We start from the raw sequence: 27,500 nt of genomic DNA, 5'->3' as shown, positions 1-27,500 counted from the left end.
CCACTTCTGCTGGCGATAGATGAGGAAGAATTTTCTTGCCTTGAAGCATTTCCATGTGGCTTGGATCTTGTTGGCAGCCTCTGACCTTCCATCTTGGCCCTTGTACCTTTGCCCTGGAAGATTTAACATCATCTGGATACGAAGTGGGTTCTCTAACAGTGAGAGAAAGTCATATCTGGTAAGTTTATTCTTCAGCTCAAACTCCGGAAGGAAGGCTACCAAATTGTTCCCTTTTATTTTAACTTCTGGTATTGCATAGTCCCTGAGAAACTTCTCGATGTGTTCCAAGAGGGAAAAAATACTTCCCCAAGATAAATTAAAATGTTCCTTGAATGCTAAGAAGTCCGGGGCTGTCTTGTCTATGACACCATTATAAATAAAAAAATCAAAATCCCATGGTGATTTCACAATTCTCGAAGGTGTTGCGACTTTCATGATCTGTGAAAGGAAAGTGTCAAAAAAGATGAAATAGGATTGCAATCTATTTTAAATGAGTGGTCAAGACATGCACTATCACATTCTCATTTATCAATGCTGAGAAGATGTGGATCCCAGTTTTGACTTACATACATGGCATAATTGGAAAGTCTGGCTAGTATATATCATGAAACTCATCACCAGAAGAATATCTTAGAGGTCACTCAAAACTATTATCTTTTTTATAAAAGTGTTATAAAATCACTCAAGGAAACTGATCATATAAAAGTTTACTCTGCTATGGTCAGCTGACCCCATAATCTCTGTGATCTACTTTTTACACATGCATGAAGGGAAGCATGTCACTGCCTTCTCATTCATTCGTAAGTTATCCACCAGTCCTGAAAAACAGGGTGAAATCTTTCTTTGCAGTCTGTACAATAACTTCAAATATGCTCATCAAACCTGTCCCATCTCTCTGACTTTCTAACAGGCCATCAGTTTCCAGCATTTACAGTTCTTCTGCCACCTTCTGTTAATATCCAAGAGTGATTTTTACAAGGAGCGTTATGCTGTGTGTGATCACCCTTGCCACCCTCTAGGTTTCTCTCGACATATGTTCTTTTATTCTTAAATCTGGTAGCTTCTTAGGGGACATACCTGGAGTTGTCCCCAGATAGAGAGAATCTGAAATCTCATAATGAATTAAACTAAAGAAGCATTGGCTTTTTCATTTTGCTTCTCTCCATACTGATCGAAATTTTAAGACATGTAAACATATCACATTTATTTTTAAATGTCAAGAAGGTTCTCTAAGAATGGGATGATGGACAGTTTTCTTCCTTATACTTTTCTGCATGAAAAAAATGGAATAAATGTGATTTAAAAATAAAATCAGAAGAGGTTTGGATGACAACAGCAATATATATCACACATATCCCTTAAAAAAAAGAAAGGAAAGGAAATTGTGTTGTGTCTGTGTCTGGTGTGAAATCACTACATTTCATCATTGAAACCTGTTGCACTAGAAAAATAGATACTCTGCCCCATGGTCTAAATGTTCCTAATGGCCTGGGGCAGGGGGAGGCATAGATATTTCACACCCTGCCTTCTCCTCTGCAAGCCAGGTATCAGCTTACTGTACTGATTACTTCTTGCTTAGGGATTTAAGGAACAGATTGTCTTCAGCATGTCAGCATTTATAGATGTATAAGCCCATCTTTACCAAATTGTAGGATTATATTGCTCTCTGCATGTTGAAGAGTTTTCAGAGAACTCAAAGAAAAAGACCCAAGTAATTAATCAATAACTACTGTACCACAGTACTGTATTGAGTATTACCGTTAGATTGTTCATGGTTTGTCTTTACTAAACAAGTATTAACTGACATTCATTAACAAATTCAAGGCAGAAAGCTATCTAAAAGAAAAGTAAGCCGAGAGATGATTTACAATTAAAGGACAATAAGCAAACACATTTTTTTTTTAAAATAAAGAAAAGAAAACCTTCAAATTCTTTTTCTTTCCTCAGGTTCTGGGCAGTGGAATCGTTAGACTGTCATCTCAAGTAAAAATGCAAAAAAGGAAGTGTTAAGTCCAAGAGGGGGAATTTCCTTGAATTTTAGAGGCTGACTTTCAACAGCAGTAAGCATTTGTCTACTCTTAAGAGTTGTTATAGGCATAGGAATGATGGGAAAAGCCTTCTTGCCAAGACTCTCACCCTTTCTGATCTTCTTAACGCACCAAGTAAGGATACAAACTGTCTGGCGGATGAAGACAAATTCCTTCGTCTTGGATGGGCAAGAGAGAGTTGGAGAAGTAATGTGTCCTGTAGCAGACATCAGTGCTGGTAGGAGGAGCCACAATGGATGGAAGACAAGTGGCACGTGTCCCAACAGAAATGGCCCGTGGTCGCATTTCTGCCTCCCTTCAAGAATGGAGCCTGATGGTAGGAAGGTTAGAATTCAGAGAAGAATGACCAGGCTTCATGAGTGAGGAACAGACACGTATAGTCAACACCAATGGACATGTCTGCAGCTGGCTGGTCCTGCCAGTCACATGTTGGACCCTGTTGACAAGACCCTGAGACTTCTCAAAGAAGTGCATCCCTGGACAGGAGGTTTGCCGGGTAATCTGGTTTCCTTGGAGCTATGAAAATTATTTTGAAATTCCTTCTCTTTAAAGAGACTCCCCTGGAATTGGGGCCATCAGTGAAAATGGAGCGACCTTGGGAGAAGATTTTGAAAGGAGAGGCCTCTCAGGTCACTCTCAGGCAGTGCCTTCCAAAGGCATAGGCCTAAGGCATCCATGTACAGCAGCAAATACCTTTCAGAACTTTGGAAAGAATAGCCCTGGCGTGGGGATTGGGTTCCAGAGTTTAACCGTGGCTGTTATAGAACAAAGGGAGTATACCTCCCTACCTTCTTGGATGATATTCTGGTAAAGACCTGTTCTCAAAGGAAACACACTCTTGGACATCAAATAGACCACTCAGGCACGGGGAAGCTATGAGTTTGGAGTCAGCTAAAGCATCACTGTAGTACATCTGTCACAGAGAATGCCACACTTGGGAGCACTTCATACTTAGAGCTGGAAAAGACATGTCTCTCAAGAGAAAGCCTTCCCAAATTAAAGCGGTGCATCAGCATTGTGGGATCCATTGAGCAGGTAAAGACAAAGCTGCTTCACAGCCTGCTAGGAATAAGAGCCCTGATTAAAGGTCATGCCATGCTTCAGATTCTGGTTCCTTCTGTTATTCTTCCTTTTCTATTTACCTCCATGAACTTGTCTACAGTTAAATAATTGCCTGCCATCTTTCCCTCCTTCTACCTTCCTTCTTTCTATTCCTTCCTTCTATTCTTTCCTTCCTGCCTCTCTCCCTCCCTTCCTACTTTTGTTTTTGTTTTTGTTTTGTTTTAAGGTATGCTGTCCTCCCAATGTGATGTTACTGACCCAATAGTAATATTGTTTTCCTTCTAGTGGGGATGGCTCTCTGTCCTGCCATCCACATTGTCTCCTGGTCCTTCCTGAGACCCTGGTCACACCTTTGCCAGAGCCCAAACCCGTGGCCATGGCCTAATTATTAGCATCCTGCTCTAACTAACTGAATCAACTAGCTGGGAAATGCTCTTTATCATTTGCAAAGTGTTATTACTAATTAGGTAATTTTGAGAGTTTCTGGAGCCGTTATTTAGGAAAAATTCTAAATTTAAAACAAACAGGAAGGCAGGATGATGATTACATATGTCGATAAGTCACAGGGCTGAAGCAAAACAGGCCCGGTATTACCTCCTGAACTTCAGAAATAACTGCCACAAAGAAGAACTCTAGGAAAAAGGGATGTGTATTTCTAAGCTGAATGTCTTTATGAGAAATGTTCTTTTCACACATGTGGACAGCATGCGGATGTAGGATTCAACCATAGCTGAGGATTCCTAAATGAGATCTGACCACGATCTCCTGGTGGTAAGTAATCAAGTATTTGGGATAATCCAAATGGATATCATTTTTAGAGAAGCATTTGCCTAGAAAGACAGACTCAATTGCTTTTGAATCCATAAGCTGATGTTCCCTTTCTCGAACACTCACACGTATCTGTTAGTAATTAGCTTTGGCAATTCTTTTGTGTGAAAATGAATAAACTCCTCCCGCCATTATGGCTCTGAGTGCTTAGATTCAGAGTAGGAATGAAGTGACCCTCAGAGGTGGAACGTACATTATTCCCTGAAAACCAGAGAAGCCACTTGTCTGGCCTGCTCTTTAATCTTTGTCGAGGGTCTGAAATGTGTTAAGTTTTGTACAGAACAGATATCATTACCTCAGATGGCTAGTGTTATTTGAAAGATATAAACAATATTCAGAGAAAGTAGCTGACCCAATCAGGATTTAGGGATTCAGCAGAATTACAGCACTGAATTTCAGAGCGTGATGGATCTTGAAGGTCACTGGCCTTGCCTTTTTACTGAACAAGCTATTATGGACTCAGGGAAATGAGCCTTGGCCCTGAGGTCTGACTAACCTGGGTTCAAGTCCAAGCTCTGCCACTATCTGCTACATACTCTTGGACGAGTTATCATCTGCTATGGATTGAATGTTTTGTGACCCCACAACATTCATATGTGGAAGCCCTGGTCCCCGATGTGATGGTATTTGGAGGTGGGGCCCTTGAGAGGTAATTAGGTCATGAGGGTGGAGCCTTCCTGATGAGATTAGTGCCCTTAGAAGAAGAGACACAAGAGAGATGATCTCTCTGTCATGTGAAGATACAGCAAGAAGGCAGCTGCTTGCAAACCAGGAAGAGGGACCTCACCGGAACCCAACCATACTGGCAACCTGATCTTGGGCTTCCAGCCTCCAGAACTGTGAGAAATAAATGTTTGCTATTTAAGCCACCCAGCCTATTGTATTTTGCTATGACAGTCCAAGTTAAAACAACATCCTCTCTACACTTAAATGTTTCTCATCTCTAAAAATGAGGGATCCCCACAGAGTTGCTGTGAAGATCATAGCATGTGTAAAGAACCTTTCACAGTGCCTCACGTCCAGTCCCTGTGGTTATCACCGTAGATAGGAAACTGAGACTCAGAGAGGTTAAGTGATTTGCCCAAGATCACACAGCTAGTTGCCCTTTGGCTCCCCCCATAACACCCATGCCCACAGCCCTAACTGTCCAGAACTCCCCATATGGCCCCATACCAAGGTGTGCTCTCCTTGTTCAACCTTCCTTTTACCACCTCCTACATCAGAGCCAACCTGGCCCTGACCTGATGTTTCCTCCTTATTTGGAAAGCAGTCTGTTAAACTAACCCCAGGAACATGCTAATGAACCATGGCATGGTAGGAAAGGGACGGATTTGAAGTGAGAAGACCTAGGATCTAGGCTGTTACCACCTTACTACACGGCCTTGGGAAGTCACTTCTCTTGTGGGATATTAGGGGATCGTTCAGAGTGCTTCTGATTTTGACACCCTATGTCTCTCTGACTTAAAGTGTCACCCCTTATGAAAGGCTATGTGTTGTTTAATAAACTCCTGAAGCTAGCAGAGCCAGCAAATCGAAGGCAAACGTCTCCAATAGCATCACCTCATGTACCATGAAAAAGACCTGGGGATTTCCCCTTCCTTTTCTCTTTTTTAAATAGGAAGTTTTTTTTTCTAGAAACTTACACACCACAGTTGAAGAATAGCTGTTTATACCAACTACATGTAAAGGTAGTCATGGGGAGAGAACCCCAAAGAGATAATCCAGCATTTCAGGGTCTGCAAATCAACAAAGCAGTTCTCAGTTCATAGGACCTAGAAACTGCATTTAAGCTGTTAAGTGTCAATTAAAAGTGAGAGTCAGAGTCCCTAAGCTTTATAAAGAGGATAAAGGGCAAAAATAGAGAACTCACTGAGCAGAGACATATAAAGGAAGAGAATTGTGTGTAAAGGCCACTCAGATCAACAGCAATTTTCTAGGGCTAATTTCTGCAATTGCTTTGAAAGGTATCTTTATTCAAATGAGTCTTCCTGAATTCTGAAACACTTTCTGAGGAGAAAAAAAAAAAATTCCCACCCCTAGATGTATTCTTCTGGAACAAAAACGCTCATTGGATCAAATTCTGGTTGGAGATCAAACAGAACAAAATCGGGAAGATTTTTAAGAGGGATGGACTATATTTTCAGCCAAATGTGATATTTCCTTTTCTAGAGATCTAAGTTTATTGCTGCAATGATTTCATCTTTTCTGCTACCTTTATAATATTTTCTGAGAGAATGCGACATAGTGAAGGACGGCCACTTGGAACAATCATGACTGATGGGTGGAACCTGCCTGGGGTCCGTACTGGGAACCTGGCAGGCAGAGAGTGAAAAGCAGCCTGGATTCCTAAATTTCTGAGAAGAGGCACATCATCATGTTCTCCATGTGGTAAAGTAAGAGCAAGCCTCCAAAAGGACCTCGGTTATCACCAAAGTAAAGTTTGACGTTATGGTTTTCCTGAGGAAAATGTGTGTATAGCAAGTCTGTTGATCCCAGATGCCTAAGGAATACTTGCAAAATTCTTACAACATCCCACCTTGTCACCTTCTCTAAACCTACATATGGATGCTGTTTTATTTTCATTTGTAGCACTTATCACTGCCTGACAGTTATATTAAATATCTGCCTTTCTTACTAGAACCTAAGTCCCAAGAGGGCAAAGACTTGGTTTGTTTTGTTCACTGCTACATCCCCAAGGTCTAGTATCCCGCCTGGCACATGATTAAAGGTCAATGGAGATTAGTTGAATGAAAGTATGAATGAAGCTGATAGCCACTTGGGCTGGGTTTACAGCACAAAACTCTTCTATGATCATACAAGTTATTTGCAAAATCATAGCTTGAGTTTTGAAGCACTAATAGACTACTGAAAATGTCCATACCCTGACTAAGGAATTCTACTGCGAGGAAGTAGCTTAAATACAAAGATTTATGTACAAATGTGGAAGATGTTCATGTCAGTTTTATTTATAACAGGAAATGATGTATTTATTAATAATTAGAATAGTTATTAATAATCTGACATTTATAATTTAATATCAAACAATAGGATAATAGCTAAGAAAATTATGGTATATCTTCAAGACAGATTATTATGTAGCCATTCAAAATGTTTTTTTTAAAGATTTTTATTTATTTATGTGAGAGAGCGAGAATGAGAGACAAAGAGAGAGCACATGAGAGGGGGGAGGGTCAGAGGGAGAAGCAGACTCCCTGCTCAGCAGGGAGCCTGATGTGGGACTCGATCCCGGGACTCCAGGATCATGACCTGAGCCGAAGGCAGTCGCTTAACCAACTGAGCCACCCAGGCGCCCCATTCAAAATGTTTTATGAAGACTTTTAAGTCCTATATATAAAGGCTTATGATAAATTGTTAGGAGAAAAGAGATGGGTCAGAGTTGAATATATTGAATGATACAACAGAGGGCCACGCCAAAGTTTAAATAACACCAAAGGGGTATGGTATTATGGGATTTTGTGTGTGTGTGTGTGTGTGTGTGTGTGCGCGCGTGTGCCTTTCTCCTTTCTGAAACTTCCAAATTTTCTGTGAAGGATCAGGTCACAGTTTGATAAATGAAAAAGATAAAGTAAAAATAATTAAGATTATTTGGTCTTACTGATAACTTAAACTTTTTTTCTGGCGTATATAAGTAAAATTGTTAGTCCATGCAATAGAAGTGTACACTTAGATGCCATGAAGACAGATAAAGACAATTTTGTGAGTAGTTTTTCTCAATTACTTCTTACAAGAAAAAAAAAATACTGTTTTGCACAAAGAACTGTATAATTTTCATTCACTTTGAAAGTTTCATGTCAAAAATGCATAGGTGAGGGTGGCGGTTGCTAATGAATTAAAGAAAACAGAAATGGTTTCAAATGATGCCACAGGTTTCTGGTTTTGGATTTTCTTTCTTTTCTTCCTTTAAGACGGTAAATTAAATAAGGTTTCAGGAGGGAAAGTGAATCTAAAAGAGGAAAGAACAGCCCTAGACTTCCTTCTGAATCTCGTCTTGTATCTTCAGGGTGTAGAACTCAAATTCTTGCCAAAGTACCACCTGCCCTCTCTGTGACCCTTTAGGACAGGACAAGAAGGGAGACTGCGTTGTGCTGGGCACAAAGCCCACCAGGGAGGCATTCTCTGCTCTTCAAGAGGTAGGCTGATTTGGAAAAGTGTCTATTCATGTCCTCTGCCCATTTTTTAAATTGGATTATTTGTTTTTTTGATGTTAGTTGTATAAGTTCTTTATATATTTTGCATACTAGCCCCCTATCGGATAGGTCATTCACAAATATCTTCTCCCTTCAATAGGTTGCCTTTTTGTTTTGTTGATGGTTTTCTTTGCTGTGCAAAAGCTTTTTATTTTTGTGTAGTCACAATGGTTTAATTTTGGTTCTGCTTCCCTTGCCAGAGGAGACATATATCTAGAAAAATGTCTCTATGGCTGGTGTCAAAGAAATTACTGCCTATGTTTTCTTCCAGAAGACATACAGATGGCCAACAGACACATGAAACAATGCTCAACATCACTAATCATCAGGGAAGTGCACCTAAGAGCTGCAATGAGATATCACCTCACACCTGTCAGAATGGCTAAAATTAAAAATACAAGAAATAACAATTGTTGGTGAGGATTTGGAGAAAAAGGAACCCTCTTGCACTGCTGGTGGGAATGCAGACTGTGCAGCCACAATGGTAAGCAGTATGGAATTTCCTCAAAAAAATTTAAAAACGTAATTACCACATTATCCTGCAATTCCACTACTGGGTATTTACCCAAAAAACCCCAAACCACAACTTGGAAAGATACATGCCCCCCTATGTTTATAGCAACATTATTTACAATAGTCAAAATAATGGCAGGTGCCCAAGTGTCCATCCACAGATGAATGGATAAAGAAGAAGTGGTGTATATACACAATGGAATATTATGCAGCCATCAAAAAGAATGCAATCTTGCCATTTGCAACAATGGGGTCTTGCTCTAGAGGGTATAATGCTAAGTGAAATAAGTCAGTCAGAGGAAAACCAGTACCACATGATTTCATTTGTATTTGGAATTTAAGAAGCAAATGAACAAAGAAAAAAAGAGACAAACAAAAAAACAGATTCTTAAACACAGAGAACAAACTTGTGGTTGCCAGAGGGGAGGTGTCGGGGGAGGGGGGAGTTGGGTGAAACAGGTGAAGGGGATTAAGGGTACACTTGTGATGAGCGCTGAGTAATGTATAGCATTGTTGAATCATTCTATTGTAGACCTGAAACTAATGTAATGTTAATTACACTTCAATAAACATAAAGCAGTGGGCTTATTCCCTTTAGTAGATAGGTCACATGAAAGCTAAAACTGCTGCTAGATACCACCTGGTGGTTTTCAAAGTATATACTTTCAAACCTGGAACACTGTTCAGAAACAATACAATCTGATGGTAAAGAGGGGCACAGTTACCACGGCTGCTGCGGGTTTGAGGGGTCTAGAGCCCCACCTACTGGGAACTTCCACTTTTTTCCTTTTCCTGGGGGTCTTGGGGTGAGCATTGGAGGCGTTATGGAAGTTTTGTAAAAAACCGAGCTGGTCTACAGAAGGGGGGAAATGAGAGTGGACAGGGGTGGTGTCACTGTCACATATGTTGCCTCATTAAAATAGTTCAACTGACTCAACTGTATAAAATAATCACGATTTTATAACATAAGGATCAAGAGTAATACGCTGGGGAAATACTAAAGAAAGTAACAGTGTTAGAATGACTAAGAAAAGCAAGACCCCAAAATTGACATTAAAAGGTTGTCACCCAAACCTGTTCTTTCTATAGCAAAGAAGATTTTACGGCAAGAGGTATGTCTTTCGAAATAGGATTTTCTTTTGTTTCTTCTTTAATTGGAAAAGTTTTGAAAATACAGAAAAGTATAGAAGAATAATATAAAAAAACTACCATGGGCGCATGTTAATCTTTTGTCTTCTTTGCTTTATGTATATTATATATATATTACATGTTTATATGTATATATGTATATTATATATATCTGTCTGTGGCTCATAAATGTAAGAAAGCAAGCTACCAAAGCCCAGTAGTTTAAACCGGAGGAATCTACACGAGGATGAATTAGATAACATTAGATAATACAGAATATATATAATGTATATATGATATATATATCTCTCTGAAGCAAAGGAGACAAAAATATATATTTAAATCTTTTACATTTAAAAATATAGTATATTTTATATATTTATAATTATTTATAAGATTTAGATATATTTAAATTATTTATATATGTGTTGAAATTTAAAAAAACAACACATAAGGTAGAATTGAAATCCTCTAATTCTTTTTAGCTCTTTCTTCTCCCTCCCCCATTTCCAGAAGTAGAACACACTCATGAATTTACCTTACGTCCAGTAAATATATTTGTTTGTTTGTTTGTTTTACCCATAAAAGAGATTTTTTATTATCAAAATATTAATTGAAATTAAGTGGATCTTTTTTTAAGATTTTATTTATTTATTTGAGAGAGAGCGCATATGGGGGGGAGGGTCAAGGGAGAAGCAGACACCCCTCTGAGCAGGGAGCCCGTTGCGGGACTCGATCCTGGGACTCCAGGATCATGACCTGAGCCGAAGGCAGTTGCTTAACCAACTGAGCCACCCAGGCACCCAAGTCAAGTGGATCTTAACATAGTTGTTAACATGTCTGCCTTGAGAAAATAAAAAGATATATTTGCTGAGAGAGACAATTTTAGCAACTTTAACCAGGTGAATTAGAGCCCTGAAAACACAGGCCTTAGATTTCTTGAAAGAACTATGAACCCTACCACTGTGTATTGTCTTATATTCCTTGGATCCTTGTGCAGAGCCTGACTGACTCCACTTTATCCTTCCACTTCTTGAGTCTTGGTTATTTGGTTAATGAGCTAGAAGACAGAACAGTCTCTTAAAGTCAGGGCCACTGAAAGCAGACATGACAGCCGAGGTGACAAGCACTGTCCTGAACATGAAGGAAACAAATGAAAAAGGACTAGAAATGGGTTCTCTGCATACATGATCCTGGGGAGAGAAAATGTTAGATTACATCAGGGAGGTAGAGATATGGGATCTTTTAGAAAGATTTCTACCAAAAGCGATTGAAAGTTTAAACTCTCTAATGCTTTGGGGCTCTGGCAGCCACATGGCCCAGTTCTGTATGCTGGCTCTGTCACTTACTAGGTGCATGACCTTAACGTCTCCGTAATTGGTTCCTTCCAGGAAAATGGGAATAATAATAGTACCTATTGCTCAGAGATGTTGTCAGATGAGGTGAGCTAATCCATGGAAAGCATAGGAACAGTGGTGGGCACAGAGTAAGCACGTGATGTGTGTAAGGTGCTAGTTAGGAGTAGTAGTGGAAGTGGTTGGGGTAGTTAGTAGTAGTTATCATCATAGTAGTGGTAACATTTGGAAAACTAGCACCTGTGGAAGAGTTCATAACCTTGTGTGTAGGAGGGTGGACTCTGGAGCCTCATTCTGTCATCTGGATCCTCCACACCCTTTCACCAACTATGTGGGCCTGGGGACAATGACAGTACAGAGGTTCTAGAGCTGCTGTGAGCATTCAGTGGGTGTGGAAGGTGCCTAGTGCCATGTTCTAAGAACATGCTCAACCAACTTTTACCGTTCTAAATATTCCTGATACATCATGCCTAGTGTTCTTAAAGCACATCCTATTTTTAAAGTGTAGAAGCAAGCTCACAATTTCCCCGTAGCAAGAAGTCAAGGGAAGCTGAAGGAAGGTTCTGATCGCATTGATGAGTTTATCCAAGAGCAATCTGTCTCAGTTCAGAAGGACTGTATGCGATCATTGCTGTAAGCACAGCTCTGTCTAGTCACAGCTCTGCAGAAGTGCAAGGAGACCCAGAAGATGGGCTCTTTTTCCTTGGAAAGGGGCGGCTAAGCTCCCTCTGAAATTCTTTCTGATAAGACCCTCGAAGGAAGGGGGGCCTAGAAGATGTTTTTTAAAAATAGGCCAGTGAGGGGCGCCTGGGTGGCTCAGTCGTTAAGCATCTGCCTTCGGCTCAGGTCATGGTCCCAGGGTCCTGGGATGGAGCCTCCCTGCTCTGCGGGAAGCCTGCTTCTCCCTCTCCCACTCCCCCTGCTTGTGTTCCCTCTTTCGCTGTGTCTCTGTCAAATAAATAAATAAAATCTTTTTAAAAAAACAGGCCAGTGAATTCTGATAACAAGTGCTTTATAATTCCAAAGCATTTGCACACACATTAACAGCGCTAATAGAACAAATCTATGAGAGTTATTACCCCATTTGACAGAGGAGGAAAGGGGGGCACTCAGAATTTAAGTGACTTGCTCAAAATTCCTCTATTAGTGTGAGAAGAATCCAGCTCTTTCCTGCTTCAAGTTCAGAACTTTGCTGACTCATGCATGACCCAGTGGAAGGTTCTTTGCTGGCACGTACTTGTCAGTGGGAACGATTTCATTCCCCCAACATGTTTGTTACCTTATTGGTTTTAGGCGGCTTAGTTCTAAGTCCCCATCCCCTTACCAATGACGTCATATATGCAGTGTGTATGCATGTGCACGTGTGTATGAACGCACACGTACACACACGTATGCCCATGCTGGGGACCAAGTGAATTTTTTTTCACATTTTATTTATTTTCAAGTGGACTTTTAAAAGATGTGAATCATAGATTGAGGTTGAAGACCATTGTGATTCAGCCAGATTTTGAGTATGCTAAATCACTTCTCTGGATTGAAGCCTGAGAAGTAATTCAGTCCTAACTGAAGGGGGGTAGGGAATGTTTTTCACTTTAAATGAACCATTTTTTTTCTGAAGACATGATCTAATTTCTTTTATAAAAGAAGAGCAGAAGAAGTTTTGTGGCAGTCTCCAGCTGTCAACCGGCCTCTCATACTTTTGCCCTGAAGCAAAAGGAAGGGACATCAGGTGACAAACCCCAAATTTCAACTAGTCACACAAATTACAGACCTTCCTATCATGATGACTTCTTGACCTTTTGCCTTTCCCCTACAATGAAGAATGAGACACAGTTTAAATCAAAATGACTCTCATGGGCAATTTTACAAAACAAATAGAAGCACAGAGCCTCCCTCCCCCACCTCCCTCCCCCAGGTCCCCCCGCTGGGCCAGCCTGTTCCTTCTTTCCATGCAGGCAGGAGCTAATAATTAGAAAGACCTTTTCCACCCCAGACAACGCTGCCTTGCTTGCCAAGAGCCCTGTTTGATTTGAAGAGAGAGTTTGACAAAGTAAATATTTACCAAAACAGCTATAGTCAGACGCCAAGTCCTGTATCTAGGGTACACCGAAAGAAGTATTTCCAAGAAAGGGTTTCTCCGTGTGGCACCACACCGCCCGGTGGATGCTGATCTAGGTCTGTTCTAGCTCTATCAGTGTTTCCGTGAGCCTTTTCATTTCCACGCTAGGACACTTCACAGAGCGTATGAATAATCACATTTACCATTGAAGAGTCAATTCAGAAATGTACCAGTTCGGGACCACAGGAAAGAGTCTTTTTAAATATTACTGCCTCAGCACTAGGGGAAAGCTTTGTGAAGTCAACAGAGAGGAAATTAAAGGCAGTGTTCATTAGCCCTCCAGAAGTGTCTTTATTAAAATAATTTTTTTTCTGTGATAGATTGATTAGCGCAGAAAACCTAGTCATGTTTGAATTACCTGTAGATCTGTTGTCTATAACACTGTGGGACTGGAGAGCTCAAACGTGGTGAGAAGCAAAACAGGTGCCCCCGCCTGTTCCCATTATGCACATTAGCCCGTGGCCTTCGCACAGCCTGTTAAACAGCCGAATTTGAAACAATCGTGGTGCAGGCCAAACACTAGCTCGAAGGCCTGTCTGTCTAGGGATTTGGCCATTTACATTGATTTTTTTTTTTACCCACATTTTTCATGAAACACAAATATTTGCCATGGCAACTGGGGTGTCACATGACACGCTGCTACATAAACAGCTTGGAACTCTCTTACGGGGACACAGCCCACCAGTGCTGCAAATACAGGGAAAGCATCTCGAGGAAGATTTGGGCGTTAAGAAGGTCTGGGGGGGCGCCTGGGGGGCTCAGTCCTTAAGCATCTGCCTTCGCTCAGTTCATGATCCCAGGGTCCTGGGAGAAGAAGGTCTGGGAAGAGCAGGTATCAGTCTACTACATAGAGACAGTGGGATTCATTTCTTCTACTCTTCCATTTCTCTTTCTTCCTTGCTTTTTTTTTTTTTTTTTTAAATGGGAGCAGCTGTAAATAGGACCACATAGGGTAAGCCCAGAAAAAGACACTGCTAGCTGTCTCCTTTTTCCGGCGAAAAGTTTCAATTATCACAACTCTGTGGCTTATAAACCTAAGAAAGCAAGCTTCAAAAGTCCAGCACATTTAAACCTGGAAAATCTCCATGAGGATTAATTATGTTGTACCATGAGGTCCTAATGTTAGAGAATACAGAATTTCTTCCCTTTCCTCATTAGGATATCTGTGCAAACCTGGAGAGCTTGCTTTTTATCCTATGCTTAAAGACAAATGAAGTAGAGTAAAACCGCATAAGAACACACCCTATGCAACACGAATTTGGATATAAAGCAATAGCTATCATATTCCAGATTCCTAGACTCTTGACCCAGTTAGTGGTATAGGTTGGCCCAGTCATTTAGTTAATCTCACAATAATGTGACGTGATTGAATTTTTTAAGACCTCGTGGATAATGTCATGGTAGAATCTACTTGTACAGCAATCCCCCTTTAAAAATCAAATGCATCCCAGCAGCCAAAATAGTATTTATTTCCATATGAAAGGTACAACTCTATAATATGTGTGTATTACTAAAAATCTCACTGAGAATATTGTAAATAATTTTCTCCTGTTAGAAGCATGAGGGGCGCCTGGGTGACTCAGTTGGTTAAGCATCTGCCTTTGGCTCAGGTCATGATCTCAGGGTCCTGGGATTGAGCCCAGTATCGGGCTCCCTACTCAGTGGGGAGTCTGCTTCTCCCTCTACCCCTGCCCCCTGCTCATGCTCTCTCTCTCAAATAAATAAATAAATAATCTTAAAAAAAAAAGAGCAATAATACCTTTGATCTTTGTTTCTTGGAAGAGAACTTCTTTGCTTCCACTGGAATCGGCTGTGGTTTCTGAAGTGTAGCGAAAGGGGCTGTGGATGGAGGTGGTGCATTGTTACCTCTTCCAGAAAAAGGCTGAGTCACCAGGTGGATACTATTGGGTTTGCCACTTGAAAGTCAAATGGCTCTGTCACTGTTCACTATTGTCTTGCCTGTATCAATTCGATGAAACATTTGTGATCATTGATTTCAAAAGGAAAGCAAAAAGCATGGGAGGGCAACTGTTCCATCAGAATATAAGGTCATTTTGTGCACACTGCCCAGACAAAAAAGTACATTTTAAAAGCAGGCACATTAGAGAGTAATATTGGTTATATAAAAACATTTTGTGGGTGCCTGGGTGGCTCAGTGGGTTAAGCATCTGCCTTTAGCTCAGGTCATGATCTCAGGGTCCTGGGATCGAGTCCCGTGTGGGGCTCTACACTCAGGGTAGAGTCTGCTTATCCCTCTCCCTCTGCCCCATCCCCTGCTTGTGTTCTGTCTCTCAAATAAATAAGTAAAATCTTAAAAAAATATTTTGCTATAAGATCTCTTCAAATAGCCATATTCCCAAGTTCATTTAATAGGGAAGTTAATATAACTACACATGGTGGACTATTCTATTGTGTGGTCAGTAAAAATGATGATTCTGAAGAATTTAAATGGTTTGGGGAAATAATACAAGTGAAAAAAACACAGTAAATATCATTTTTGAAATTAATTAAATCTCAAAGCAACAACATTTAGAGAACACATCTGGTCCATAGGTGGGTGGGCCTATCGGATATCAATGCTTGGGAGATAAATCGCTTCTCCCCTGTTGCCTGGCAGCAAATTCAACTGCCCTTTACAAATAGCTCAAGTCTGACATTCTCAGGGGTGAAAAATCCTTACTCTACTCTTTACAAAAACAAAAACAAAAATAATTTATTTAAATAGTAAATTGAATCAAAGGAGTGGGGCTTCTTTCAACTCCCTTAGTCCAACCCCTTTTCTTAACACTTTATAACAGCCATCTTAGAAAGAATGGACAGATACTGATCAAATGCAGCACATCAGTACACAATTCGGAATCCCACTTTGAGTTCTCGGCTCTTTCACATTGCCTCAAGTTGGCTGCAAGCCATCTCTTTGGCCATTTCTTAAAAAGTAGCAGGAATTCCAGAGTCTAATCACTAAAATTCATCTCCACAAAAGGCATTTGTTGGTTACCTCTGACCAACCTGGTTTGACCTGGTTTTCGGTTTTCTTGGCTTCCAGGAAGCCTCCCTGCCCATCCCCTTCCTGGAGCCTGGCAGTTGGCTAGAGTGTATGGAGACTCCATCTCAGGCCTACAAGTTTTGCCTTGACCTCTATGCTCTCCTGCCCTGTTGTTCACTTGGACTATGCCCTCCCACTTCTGAAGGCCAGTCCACACCCTGCACTTCAGCTGCTTGAAATCCACAGATTCACCCGTAAAGCCATGTTATTTCTAGTGTCTGCAGGCTCAGTATACTGTTGGTTAAACTATCAGGTTCCTGCAGATGAGCGAGATTTATGGTTAAGTTCTCATGTTGAAACAAAACAGCAGCTGACAAGTTTTTGAGTAGGCATAATTTTGAAAGGATTTTAGTAAAATTTTAATGAAATCTGGTAGATAAAGATCTAAAAGATCTGTAATTTCATATGGGTAATCCACAGTTAATGGTATATCTAAAAATTTTTTAAAGTTTTTCTTAGTTACCTGCAAAAATTCTGTCACTGAATTATAACTGCACGTAGCCTTAAATTTTGTGGGACACATGCATTTGAAGAATGTGCATCTCCAACAAAATTGTATCATAAGGTACTGCCTATATTTTGCTACTCAATTTTCCTTCTGGAAACATCTGTATGATAATCAGAGTTAATGTCAGGGGAAAAAAAAATCTTGTCTTTCTGGACAACCCTGTATGCTTCTACGGTAGTTACTGATATCTACCTGCCCAATAGCCTTTCTTTCTTGCTAATTTTAAAACATCATTTTTTTCCAATATGCCCGGCTCCAGGGGATGCCAGATATAGCAAACAAAATTTTTAGAGGACACACAGTTACATTTTACTTTTAGATAAACAACAAATAATGTTTTAGCATAAGTATGGCCCAAATAGTAAATATATTTAATATCCAAAGAATTTTCATGAATGGATTGTACCAAGCATAACTTATTATATAAGAATTCAGTATAGTATGTCCCAAATCCTAACCCTAACCCTAAACCTAACCCTATCCCTAGACATTCACTTTCCCAGCCTTTCTTAGAGCTAACAGTAGCCATGTGACCAGTGAGATGTAAGGGGAAGTCCATCCAGGGGCTTCTGGGAAGAGACTGGTAACCACTGTTTTCCCTTCTTCCTGCCTCAAATGTGTACATTAAGGCCCAGATATGCAGGAGCCATCATAGAGCCAGGAGGTGGCAAGCATGAGATTGAAATCAAACATCCAAAGAAGATAAAGCAGAAAGAGCTGTTTTGATTCTTTTGATGAGTACTACCAGCCGACACTGCCTACTTCGTGATTTCTTACGAGTGAGACAAATGAACTCCTCATTGGTTAAGCCACTGGTAGTTAGGTTTTCTGATATTTGCAGTCCCATACATTCCTGTCTGGTGCCCCTTTCTCCCTCCGTCCTTGCCTCCATCCCATTCTTTGTCTTACTGTGTGTGCTAGGGCCTCGAGGACATATTCAGCGATGGTGGCAGTAGTAGCCATTCTTGACCTATCTCTGCTTTTAATGGAAAGATGGAATGATCCTAAAGTTTGCCTACTAAGAATATTGGCTCTGGGGTTTTGGCTGAAGGCAATAATCAGGGTCAGAAAATCCTCTTATACTTCTCTTCTGCTCAGAGGTTTTTTTCCCCCTATTGTTAATATTGAATTGCTTTACATGATTTTTAAATTTTCACACATACGGAGATGATCATAGGATTTTTCTTTTTTAATCTGTTAACATGGCGAATTGTTCAATTTTTCTAATATTGACACTTCCTCACATTCTTCCTCATTATGATGAAGGTAAAAAAAAAACCCATACTGCTAACTTTTATTTAGAATGTTTGCCTCTATGTTCCTGAGATCGAGCCATAATATTCTTTTCTTGCACTGTCTTCATCCTGTTTTGGTACCAAAGTTGTAGTAGCTTCATAAAATCAGTTGGCGAGCTTTTCTTCTTTTCTTTCTCTATGGAATAGTTTAAGATAAGGATCACTGATCTTTTAAGTTGGTAAATCTTGCCTATAAAAGGCCTGAGGCCCTTTTTCCTCTGGTAAATTTTTGTGAGCAGGCATGTGGGCACATGTCTACATGTGTTGTTTAAGACAGAGATATATATATTTTTTTAAAGATTTATTTATTATTTATTTTGAGAGAGTGAGAATGAGAGAGAGAGAGAGCACAAGATGGGGGAGGGTCAGAGGGAGAAGCAGACTCCCCGCTGAGCAGGGAGCCCGATGTGGGACTCGATCCCGGGACTCCAGGATCATGACCTGAGCCGAAGGCAGTCGCTTAACCAACTGAGCCACCCAGGCGCCCAAGACAGAGATATATTTTTGACTACCAGTTCAAATGACCTAATGGTATTGTTTTCTCTAAGTTTCCTACTTAAGTTTTCTTGAATTAATTTTGGCAATTATTCTCCTTTCATTTAAAAAAAACATTGGCATAAAACTATATACTATAATTTTTTAAAAATTCTATGTATCATTTTTCATTCTAATATTATTTGTGCCTTCTCTTTTTTTAAATTTCAGCTTTATAGAGGTGTAACTGACATATAATTTACATATAAAATTGTAAAGTATTTAAAGTGTACAGTGTGGGGAGTTGATATATGTATACATTATGGAAGGATTCCCTCCCATCTAGTTAATTAACACATGCATCATCTCACATACTTATTTTTTTTTAATTAATGAGAACATTTAAGTTCAGCTCTCTTAGCAAATGTCAATTATTTACATTAGATCTTCAGACATTATTCATTTTATAGCTGAAAGTTTATACCCTTTTACCAACCTCTACCCACCTCTCAGTCCCTGGCAATCACTTTTCTACTCTGTTTCTATAAATTTGACCTTTAAAAAATTCCACATGTAAGTGATACCATGTAGCATTTGTCTTTCTCTGACTGGCTTATTTCACTCAGCATAATACCCTTGAGGTTGATTCATGTTGTCTCAAATGGCAGGATTTCCTTCTTTTTTAAGGCTGAATAATATTTTATATTTATAAAATAATTTTATTTTAATAAAATAATATGTTTATTATAAACATATATAACATATATAAATATATATTATATATAAAATATATATTATACATCTATAAAATATATACTATATATATAAAATATATGTATGTATATATGTCACATTTCCTTTTTCCTTTCATCCATCTACAGACATGTAAATAGTGTCCATACCTTGGCTATTATGAATAATACTACAGTGAACATGGGAGTACAGATGTCTCTTGAGATAATGATTTTGTTTCCTTTGGTTGTAAGTGGGATTGCTGATAGATGGTAGTTCTATTTTTAATTTCTGGAGAAACCTCCCTACTATTTCCCCTAGTAACTTTACTAGTTTACATTTTCACTGACAGTACACAATGATTCCCTTTTCTCCACCACCTGCTATAGCCTTTGTTCTCTTGTCTTTATGATGATTGCCATTCGGACAGGTGTGAGGTGCTATCTCATTGTGGTTGTGATTTGCATTTCCCTGATGATTAGTGATACTGAGCACCTTTTCATGTCCCTGTTGGCCCTTTGTCTTCTTTGGAAAATATCTGTTCAGGTCCTTTGCCCATTTTTTAGTTGGGTTATTTGGGTTTTTTGCTATTGAGTTGTATGAATTTCTTAATATATTTTGTGTATTAACCTTTTATTGGATTTGTGCATTGCAATATTTTAGCCCATTCCAGAAGTTGCCTTTTCATTTTGTTGGTGGTTTCTTTTGCCACGCAGAAGCTTTTTAGTTTGATATAGGCTCGCTTTTTTATTTTGGCTTTTGTTGTGTTTGCTCTTGGTTTCAAATCCAAAAAATCATAGAGCTTATCCCTGTGCTTTCTTTTAGGAGTTTTATGGTTTCAGGTCTTATATTGAGGTCTTTAATCCATTTTTGAGTTAATTTTTGTGTATGGTATAACATCGTGGTCCAGTTTCATTTTTTTTTAATGTGGCTGTCCAGTTTTCCCAATACCATTTGTTGATGAGATTACCCTTTTCCCATTATGTATTTTGGGATCCTTTGTCGAAACTTAATTGACCATTAAGACATGGTTTTATTTCTGGGCTCTCTATTCTGTTCCGTTGATCTATGTGTCTGTTTTTAATGCCAATACCATACTGTTTTGATTACTAAAGCTTTGTAATATTGTTTGGAATCAGGAAGTGTGACATCTCTAGTTTTCTTCTTTGTTAAGATTGCTTTCCCTATTCAGGGTTTCTTGTGGTTCCACTAAATATTAGGATTGTTTCTTCTATTTCTGTAAAAAATGCCATTGGAATTTTAATAGGGATTGCATCAAGTCTATAGTTTGCTTTGGGTGGTATAGCGTTTTAACAAAATTCATTCTTCTAGGGCGCCTGGGTGCCTCAGTTGTTAAGCGTCTGCCTTCGGCTCAGGTCATGATCCCAGGGTCCTGGGATCAAGTCCCACATCAGGCTCCTGGCTCAGCGGGAAGCCTGCTTCTCCCTCTCCCACTCCCCCTGCTTGTGTTCCCTCTCTCTGTGTGTCTCTCTCTGTCAAATAAATAAACAAAATCTTAAAAATAAATAAATAAAAATAAAAAGCTCAAAATTAGTTCTTCTAATTCATGAACATGGAATCTGTTTCCATTTATTGGTGTCCTCTTCAATTTCCTTCATTAATATTTTATAGTTTTCAGTATACAGATCTTACACCTGCTTGGTTAAACTTATCCCTAAGTATTTTATTTATGCTATTGTAAATGGTGTTGTTTTCTTAATTTCTCTTTCTGATAGTTCATTGTTAGTGTATAGAAATGCAACTAATTTTTGTATATTGATTTTATATCCTACAACTTTACTGAGTTCATTTATTACTTCTAACCATTTTTTGGCAGTGTCTTTAGGGTTTTCTATACAGAATATATCATTTGCAGAGACAATTTTACTTCTTCCTTTCTGATTAAATACATTTTATTTCTTTTTCTTGTCTAATTTCTCTGGCTAGGACTTCCAGAACTATGTTGAATAAAAGTGGCAAGAGTGAACATCCTTGTCTTGTCTCTGATCTTAAGGAACTTCTAGATTTTCATTATAGAGTATAATGTTAGCTGTGGGATGTCATATATGGCTTTTATTATCTTGAAGTAAATTTCTTTTATATCCAATTTATTGAGAGTTTTTATCATGAAAGGATGTTGAATTTTGTCAAATGCTTTTTTTGCATCCATTAAGTTGATCACATGATTTTTAGCCTTCATTTTGTTAATGTGGTATATTACATTTATTGATTAGCATATGTTGAACCATCCTTGCATCCGGGAATAAATCTCAATTGATCATGGTGTATAGTCATTTAAGTGTGTTGTAAAATTGAGTTTGCTAATATTTTATTGAGGATTTTTTGCATCTTCCTTTATCAGGAATGTTGACCTGTAATTTTATTTTCTTGTCTGCTTTGGTATGAGGATAATGCTGGCCTTATAAAATGAGTTTGGAAGTGCTCCTCTTCTATTTTTTAGAAGAATTTGAGAAGGATTGGTAAAAAAAAATTTTTTTTTTCTTTAAATGCTTGGTAGAATTCACCAGTGAAGCCTTCTGATCCTGGACTTTTCTTTCCTGGGAAGTTTTTGATTACTCATTCAATCTCCTTGCTAGTAAGTAATTGGTCTCTTCAGATTCTCTATTTCTTCATGATTCAAACTTGGTAAGTTTATGTTTCTAGGAATTTATCCATTTCTTCTAAGTTATCTAATTTTTGGTGTATAATCGTTCATAGTAATTTCTTTTTTTAAAAAAATTTGCTTGTTTATTTGAGTGGGGAGAGGGGCAGAAGGGAGAGGGAGGAGCAGACTCTCCCCTGAGTGCAGAGGCCAATGCGGGGCTCAAACCCAGGACCTTGAGATCATGACCTAAACTGAACTCAGACACTTGACCAAGTGAGCCACCCAGGAGCCCCTGTTCATAGTAATTTCTTATGATCCTTAGTGTTTCTACATCATCACTTGTAATGTCTCCTCTTTCATTTCTGATTTTATTTGAGTCTTCTCTCTTTTTTCTTAGTTTGTCTAGCTAGAGGTTTGTCAATTTTGTTTATCTTTTCCAAAAAAACCAGCTCTTCATTTCATTGATATTTTCTCTTGTCTTTCTAGTCTCTGTTTATTTCCACTCTGATCTTTGTTATTTCCTTCATTATAACTTTGGGCTTAGTTTGTTCTTCTTTTTCTAGTTCTTTGAGTTATGAAGTTAGGTTGTTTATTTGAGGTTTTTCTGTTTTCTAAGTGTAGGTGTTTATTGCTATAAACTTCTCTCTTAGAACAGCCTTTTTTTTTTTTTTGCATCCCATAAGTTATGTTGTGTTTCAATTTCTATTTGTCTCAAGATATTTTTTTATTGCCTTTTGATTTCTTCTTGACCTATTGATTATTCAGGAGCATGTTGTTTAATCAGCACATATTTGTGAATTTTCCACTTTTTCTCTGGTAATTTATTTCTAGTTTCATACTATTCTGGTTAGACAAGAAGCATGGCATGATTTCATTATCTTAAATATATATATGTGTATATATATGTATATATATATACACATATATATTTTTTAAAGAATTTATTTATTTACTTGAGAAAAAGAGAGAGAGAGAACACAGAGGGAGAGGGAGAAGCAGACCCCCACTGAGCCAGGAGCCCAATGTGGGGCTCGACCCCAGGACCCGAGGATCATGACCCAAGCTGAAGGCAGATGCCTAACCAACTGAGACACCCAGGTGCCCCAAGCATTTTTCAATTATCTTAAATATATTAAGACTTGTTTTAATTTGTATCTCCCTAGTAACTAATGATGTTATGCATGCTTTCACTTATCTATCTACCATCCATATATCTTTGGTAAAATTTCTCTTTTAATCCTTTGTTTATTAGGTTATTGGGTTGCTTGTTTCCTTATTGAGTTTTGAGAGTTTTTTTTATATATTCTGGACAAAAAATTTTTATTGAGTATGTGTCTTGAAATATGAATTCCCAATCTGTAGCTTTTCTTTTCATTTTAATATTGTCTTTCAAAGAGTAGAAGTTTTAAATTTTGATAAAGTCCCATGTGTTAAATTTTACTCTTATGAATTTGTGGTATTTAAGAAATCCAAGGAAACAAAAGTTTTCGCCCTTTGTTTTCTTCTAAAAGTTCTTAGTTTTAGACTTCACATTTATTTCTATGATCCATTTTGAGTAAATTTTTATATGTGGTGCAAGGTATGGGTCAAAGTTCTTTATATATCTATCTTCAATTGTTCCAGCACCATTTGTTGAAAAAGACTATCGTTTCTCCATTGAATTGCCTTTGCATCCTTGTTGAAGATCAATTAACCATGTATGTGTAGGGCTACTCCTGAACTCTCTATTCTGCTCTATGGATCTCTATATTTATCCTTTTGCTAATAGCACACTGTTCCAATATCTATAACTTTATACTAACTCAGAGAACTTGAGTCCTCCAATGTTACTTTTCTTTTTCAAAATTATTTTGGCTATTGTACCATGTTTGCTTTTCCATATAAATTTTAGAATTGGCCTGTCAAGTTCTACAGAAATATTCTATTGATCTTAATTTGGATTGCACTGAGTTTATAGACCACTTTGGGATGATTAATATAACAATATTGAGTCTTCAGATCCATGAACATGGCTTACCTTTCCATTTACTTATGTGTTGTTTGAATTTTTTTTTCATTAGCATTTTGGAGTTTTCGGTATACAGATCTTGCACATAATTTTTTAGTTTTCTGCCTAAGTATTTAATTATTTGGTATTATTTTAACGGCATTGTCTTTGTTGTTGTTGTTTTAAGTAAAGTGTACACCAAACATGGGGCTCAAACTCATGACCTTGAGACCAAGAGTCATATGCTCAATTGACTGAGCCAGCCAGGCATCCTGGTATTGTTTTTAAAAATTCAATTTCCAATTATTCATTTCTAGTATATAGAAATTCAATTAATTTATACATATATATTTAAAGATTTTATTTATTTAATTGACAGAGAGAGAGAGCAAGACAGTGAGAGAGGGAACACAAAAGCAGGGGGAGTGGGAGAGGGAGAAGCAGGCTTCTTGCCATGCAGGGAGCCTGATGCAGGGCTCGATCCCAGGACCCTGGGATCATGACCTGAGCCGAAGGCAGTCACTTAATCAACTGAGCCACCCAGGCACCCCTTAATTTTTATATATTAATCTGGTATCCTGAAACCAGGCTGAACTTTATTATTTATTTTATTATATTTTTTTGGTAGATCTTTCAAATTTTCTATGTAGTAATCATTCTGTTTATAAAGACAGTTTAATTTCTTTATTTTCTATTCTTTTCTTACCTCATTGTATTGGCTAGGACCTTCCATACAATGTTGAATAGCTGTGGTAAGAGTGGACATCCTTGCCTTGTTCCTGATCTTATAGAGAAAGCAGTTGGTCTTTCACTATTAAGTATGATTTTAGCTGTAGATGCCCTATATGAGGCTGAGAAAATTCCCCTTTATTTTTAGTTTCCTTAGATTTTTTTAAATGTATTATTGTTTCATAGATGTTGCATTTTATTTTATTTTTATGTATTGAGATGGAGATGGTCATATGGCTCTTCTTCTTTCGTCTGTTGAATGTGATGATTTACACTGATTGATTTTTTAATGTTGAAACAGTCTTGCATTCTTAGGATAAACCCTACATGGTCATGATATATTATTCTTTTTTTATATTGTGGGATTCAGTTTGCTAATATTTTGTGGAGGATTTCTACATCTCTTTTCATGAAGAATAACAGCCTATGGTTTTCTTGTCTTCTGATGTCTTTGTCTGGTTGTGATATCAGGGTAATGCTGGCTTTATGAAATGGTCTGAAGACTGTTTTCTCTTATTCTATTTTCTAGAAGAATTTGTGTAGAATTTGTAATATTTCTTTCTTAATTGTTTGGTAGAACTCACCAGGGATGCCATCTGGAACTAGTGTTTTCTTTCTGAGAAAGTTTTGAGTACAAATTAAATTTCCTTAATAGATAAGGACTAGTTAGGTCATCTGTTTCTTCTTGAGTGAGCTTTGGTAGTGTCTGTCTTTCAAAGAGTTTGTCCATTAGTCTAAGTTGTGAGAACATTTACAATGTTCTCATATCATCCTTTAAAAGTCTATAGGATTTGTAATGATGTCTCCTCTTTCATTTGTGGTATTAGTAGTTTGTGCCTTATCTCTTTTTATCTTTGGTAGTCCTTTGTTAGGCTAGAGGTTTACCAATTTTGTTGATATTCTCCAAGAAACAGATTTTGATTTCAATAAGTTGCTCTATTTTTATCTATTTTTAATTTCAATTCCTTTTACTTTCATTTCTATTATTTCCTTCTTTCTGCTTTTCTTTGTCTAGTTTCTTAAATTTGGGGCTTAGATAATTAATTTCAGATCTATCTTGCTTTCTAATATAAACATCTAATGCTATAATTTTCTGTATAAATACTACTTAGATAAAATAGGTAAAATAATACTAAATAAAACAAAATAAATATAAAATAAAATAGATAATGCTATTTTATAGCATTATTACTATATTTAATACTAAATAAAAAATAAGTATAAAATAAAATAGATAAAATAATACCATTTTATCTATTTTCAGTTTCATTGCCCTTTACTTTCATTTCTATTATTTCCTTCTTTCTGCTTTTCTTTTTCTAATTTCTTAAAGTTGGGACTTAGATAATTTCAGATCTATCTTATTTTCTAATATAAACATCTAATGCTATAATTTTTGTACAAATACTACTTCAGTTGCATTCTATAAATTTTGATATATTGTGTTGTTATTTTCATTCAATTCAAAAGATTTTTAAATAATCTTGTGATTTCCTCTTTGACCACTGGGTTACTTAAAAGTATGTTCTTTAATTTGCAAGTATTTGGGAAATTTTCCAGGTAGTTTTCTTTAATTCATTTCTCATTTAACTATGTTATGGTCAGAGAACTATTTTGTATAATTTCAGTTCTTTTAAGTTTGTTAAGATTCTTTTTATGGTCCAGAATATTGTCTATTTTGTTGAAAGTTCCATATGCATTTGAAATGAATGAGCATTCTGCTCTTTGTTTTAATTCCTTAGATATGTTAAAATAGGTTGATAATGTTCAAGTCATCTATATTGTTATAGATTTTTGCTTCAAGTATTTTGAATCTCTGCTCTTAGGTACATACACAGGATTGTTATGTCTTTTTTGCTGAACTGGCCCTTTTATCATTGATATCCTTCTTTATCCTTGTCATTGTGTCTTGTTTGATATTAATAGCGGCAATCTAGATTTTTTGGATTATTTTTTGCATGGTGTATTTTTTTCCCATCTGTCTCATTTTTTATTAATTTTAAATTTACACTTAATTGATGCCTTTTCCTATCATTTATTTTTGACTTTAAAAAAAAAAAAAACACCAAACTTTAAATTTGGACTACTTTTAGATTTACACAAATTGCTGTATACCCTCATTCAATTTCCCCTAATGTTAACAACTTTCATTCCATGGTACATTTGTCAAAACTAAGAAACCGTCATTGGTATATCACTATTAACTAAATTCCAGTCTTCATTCAGATATCACTAGTTTTTTTTTAATTTTTTATTGTTATGTTAATCACCATACATTACATCATTAGTTTTGGATGTAGTGTTCCATGATTCATTGTTTGTGCATAACACCCAGTGCTCCATGCAGAATGTGCCCTCTTTATTTTTTATTTTATTTTTTTTAGAATGTGCCCTCTTTAATACCCAACACCAGGCTAACCCATCCCCCCACCCCCCTCCCCTCTAGAACCCTCAGTTTGTTTTTCAGAGTCCATCGTCTCTCATGGTTCGTCTCCCCCTCCGACTTACTCCCCTTCATTCTTCCCCTCCTGCTATCTTCTTCTTTTTCTTTTTTCTTAACATATGTTGCATTATTTGTTTCAGAGGTACAGATCTGTGATTCAAAAGTCTTGCACAATTCACAGCGCTCACCATAGCACATACCCTCCCCAATGTCTATCACCCAGCCACCCCATCCCTCCCACCCCCCACCACTCCAGCAACCCTCAGTTTGTTTCCTGAGATTAAGAATTCCTCATATCAGTGAGGTCATATGATACATGTCTTTCTCTGATTGACTTATTTCACTCAGCATAACACCCTCCAGTTCCATCCATGTCGTTGCAAATGGCAAGATCTCATTCCTTTTGATGGCTGCATAATA

General features: G+C 37.7%; 1 protein-coding gene across 10 annotated transcripts in view; it reads right to left on the bottom strand.

Annotated features, from left to right (window-relative positions):
* IQCH (IQ motif containing H) overlaps positions 1 to 27,500 on the bottom strand; it is a 218,485-nt gene that overhangs the window by 102,739 nt on the left and 88,246 nt on the right. For 8 of the 10 annotated variants that reach the window (XM_025884587.2, XM_073877244.1, XM_073877245.1 and 5 more), the window contains 3 exons: positions 15,021 to 15,100; positions 12,914 to 12,952; positions 1 to 438 (listed from right to left, as the gene is read on the bottom strand). The exon at positions 1 to 438 is cut by the window's left edge and continues 114 nt beyond it. In XM_025884587.2, the coding sequence (XP_025740372.1) occupies positions 1 to 438; positions 12,914 to 12,952; positions 15,021 to 15,100 (557 nt within the window). The remainder of the gene's footprint in view (positions 439 to 12,913; positions 12,953 to 15,020; positions 15,101 to 27,500) is intronic. The other 2 variants (XM_073877243.1, XM_073877252.1) reach the window with 2 other exon arrangements.

This window comes from Callorhinus ursinus, unplaced genomic scaffold (assembly GCF_003265705.2).
Source record: "Callorhinus ursinus isolate GAN/ISIS: 27379988/994484 unplaced genomic scaffold, GSC_fseal_2.0 scaffold25, whole genome shotgun sequence".
In the NCBI taxonomy this organism is placed as follows: Eukaryota; Metazoa; Chordata; class Mammalia; order Carnivora; family Otariidae; genus Callorhinus; species Callorhinus ursinus.
Note: the sequence above shows the minus strand (reverse complement) of the source record. Positions and strands in the feature narration are given on the sequence as shown.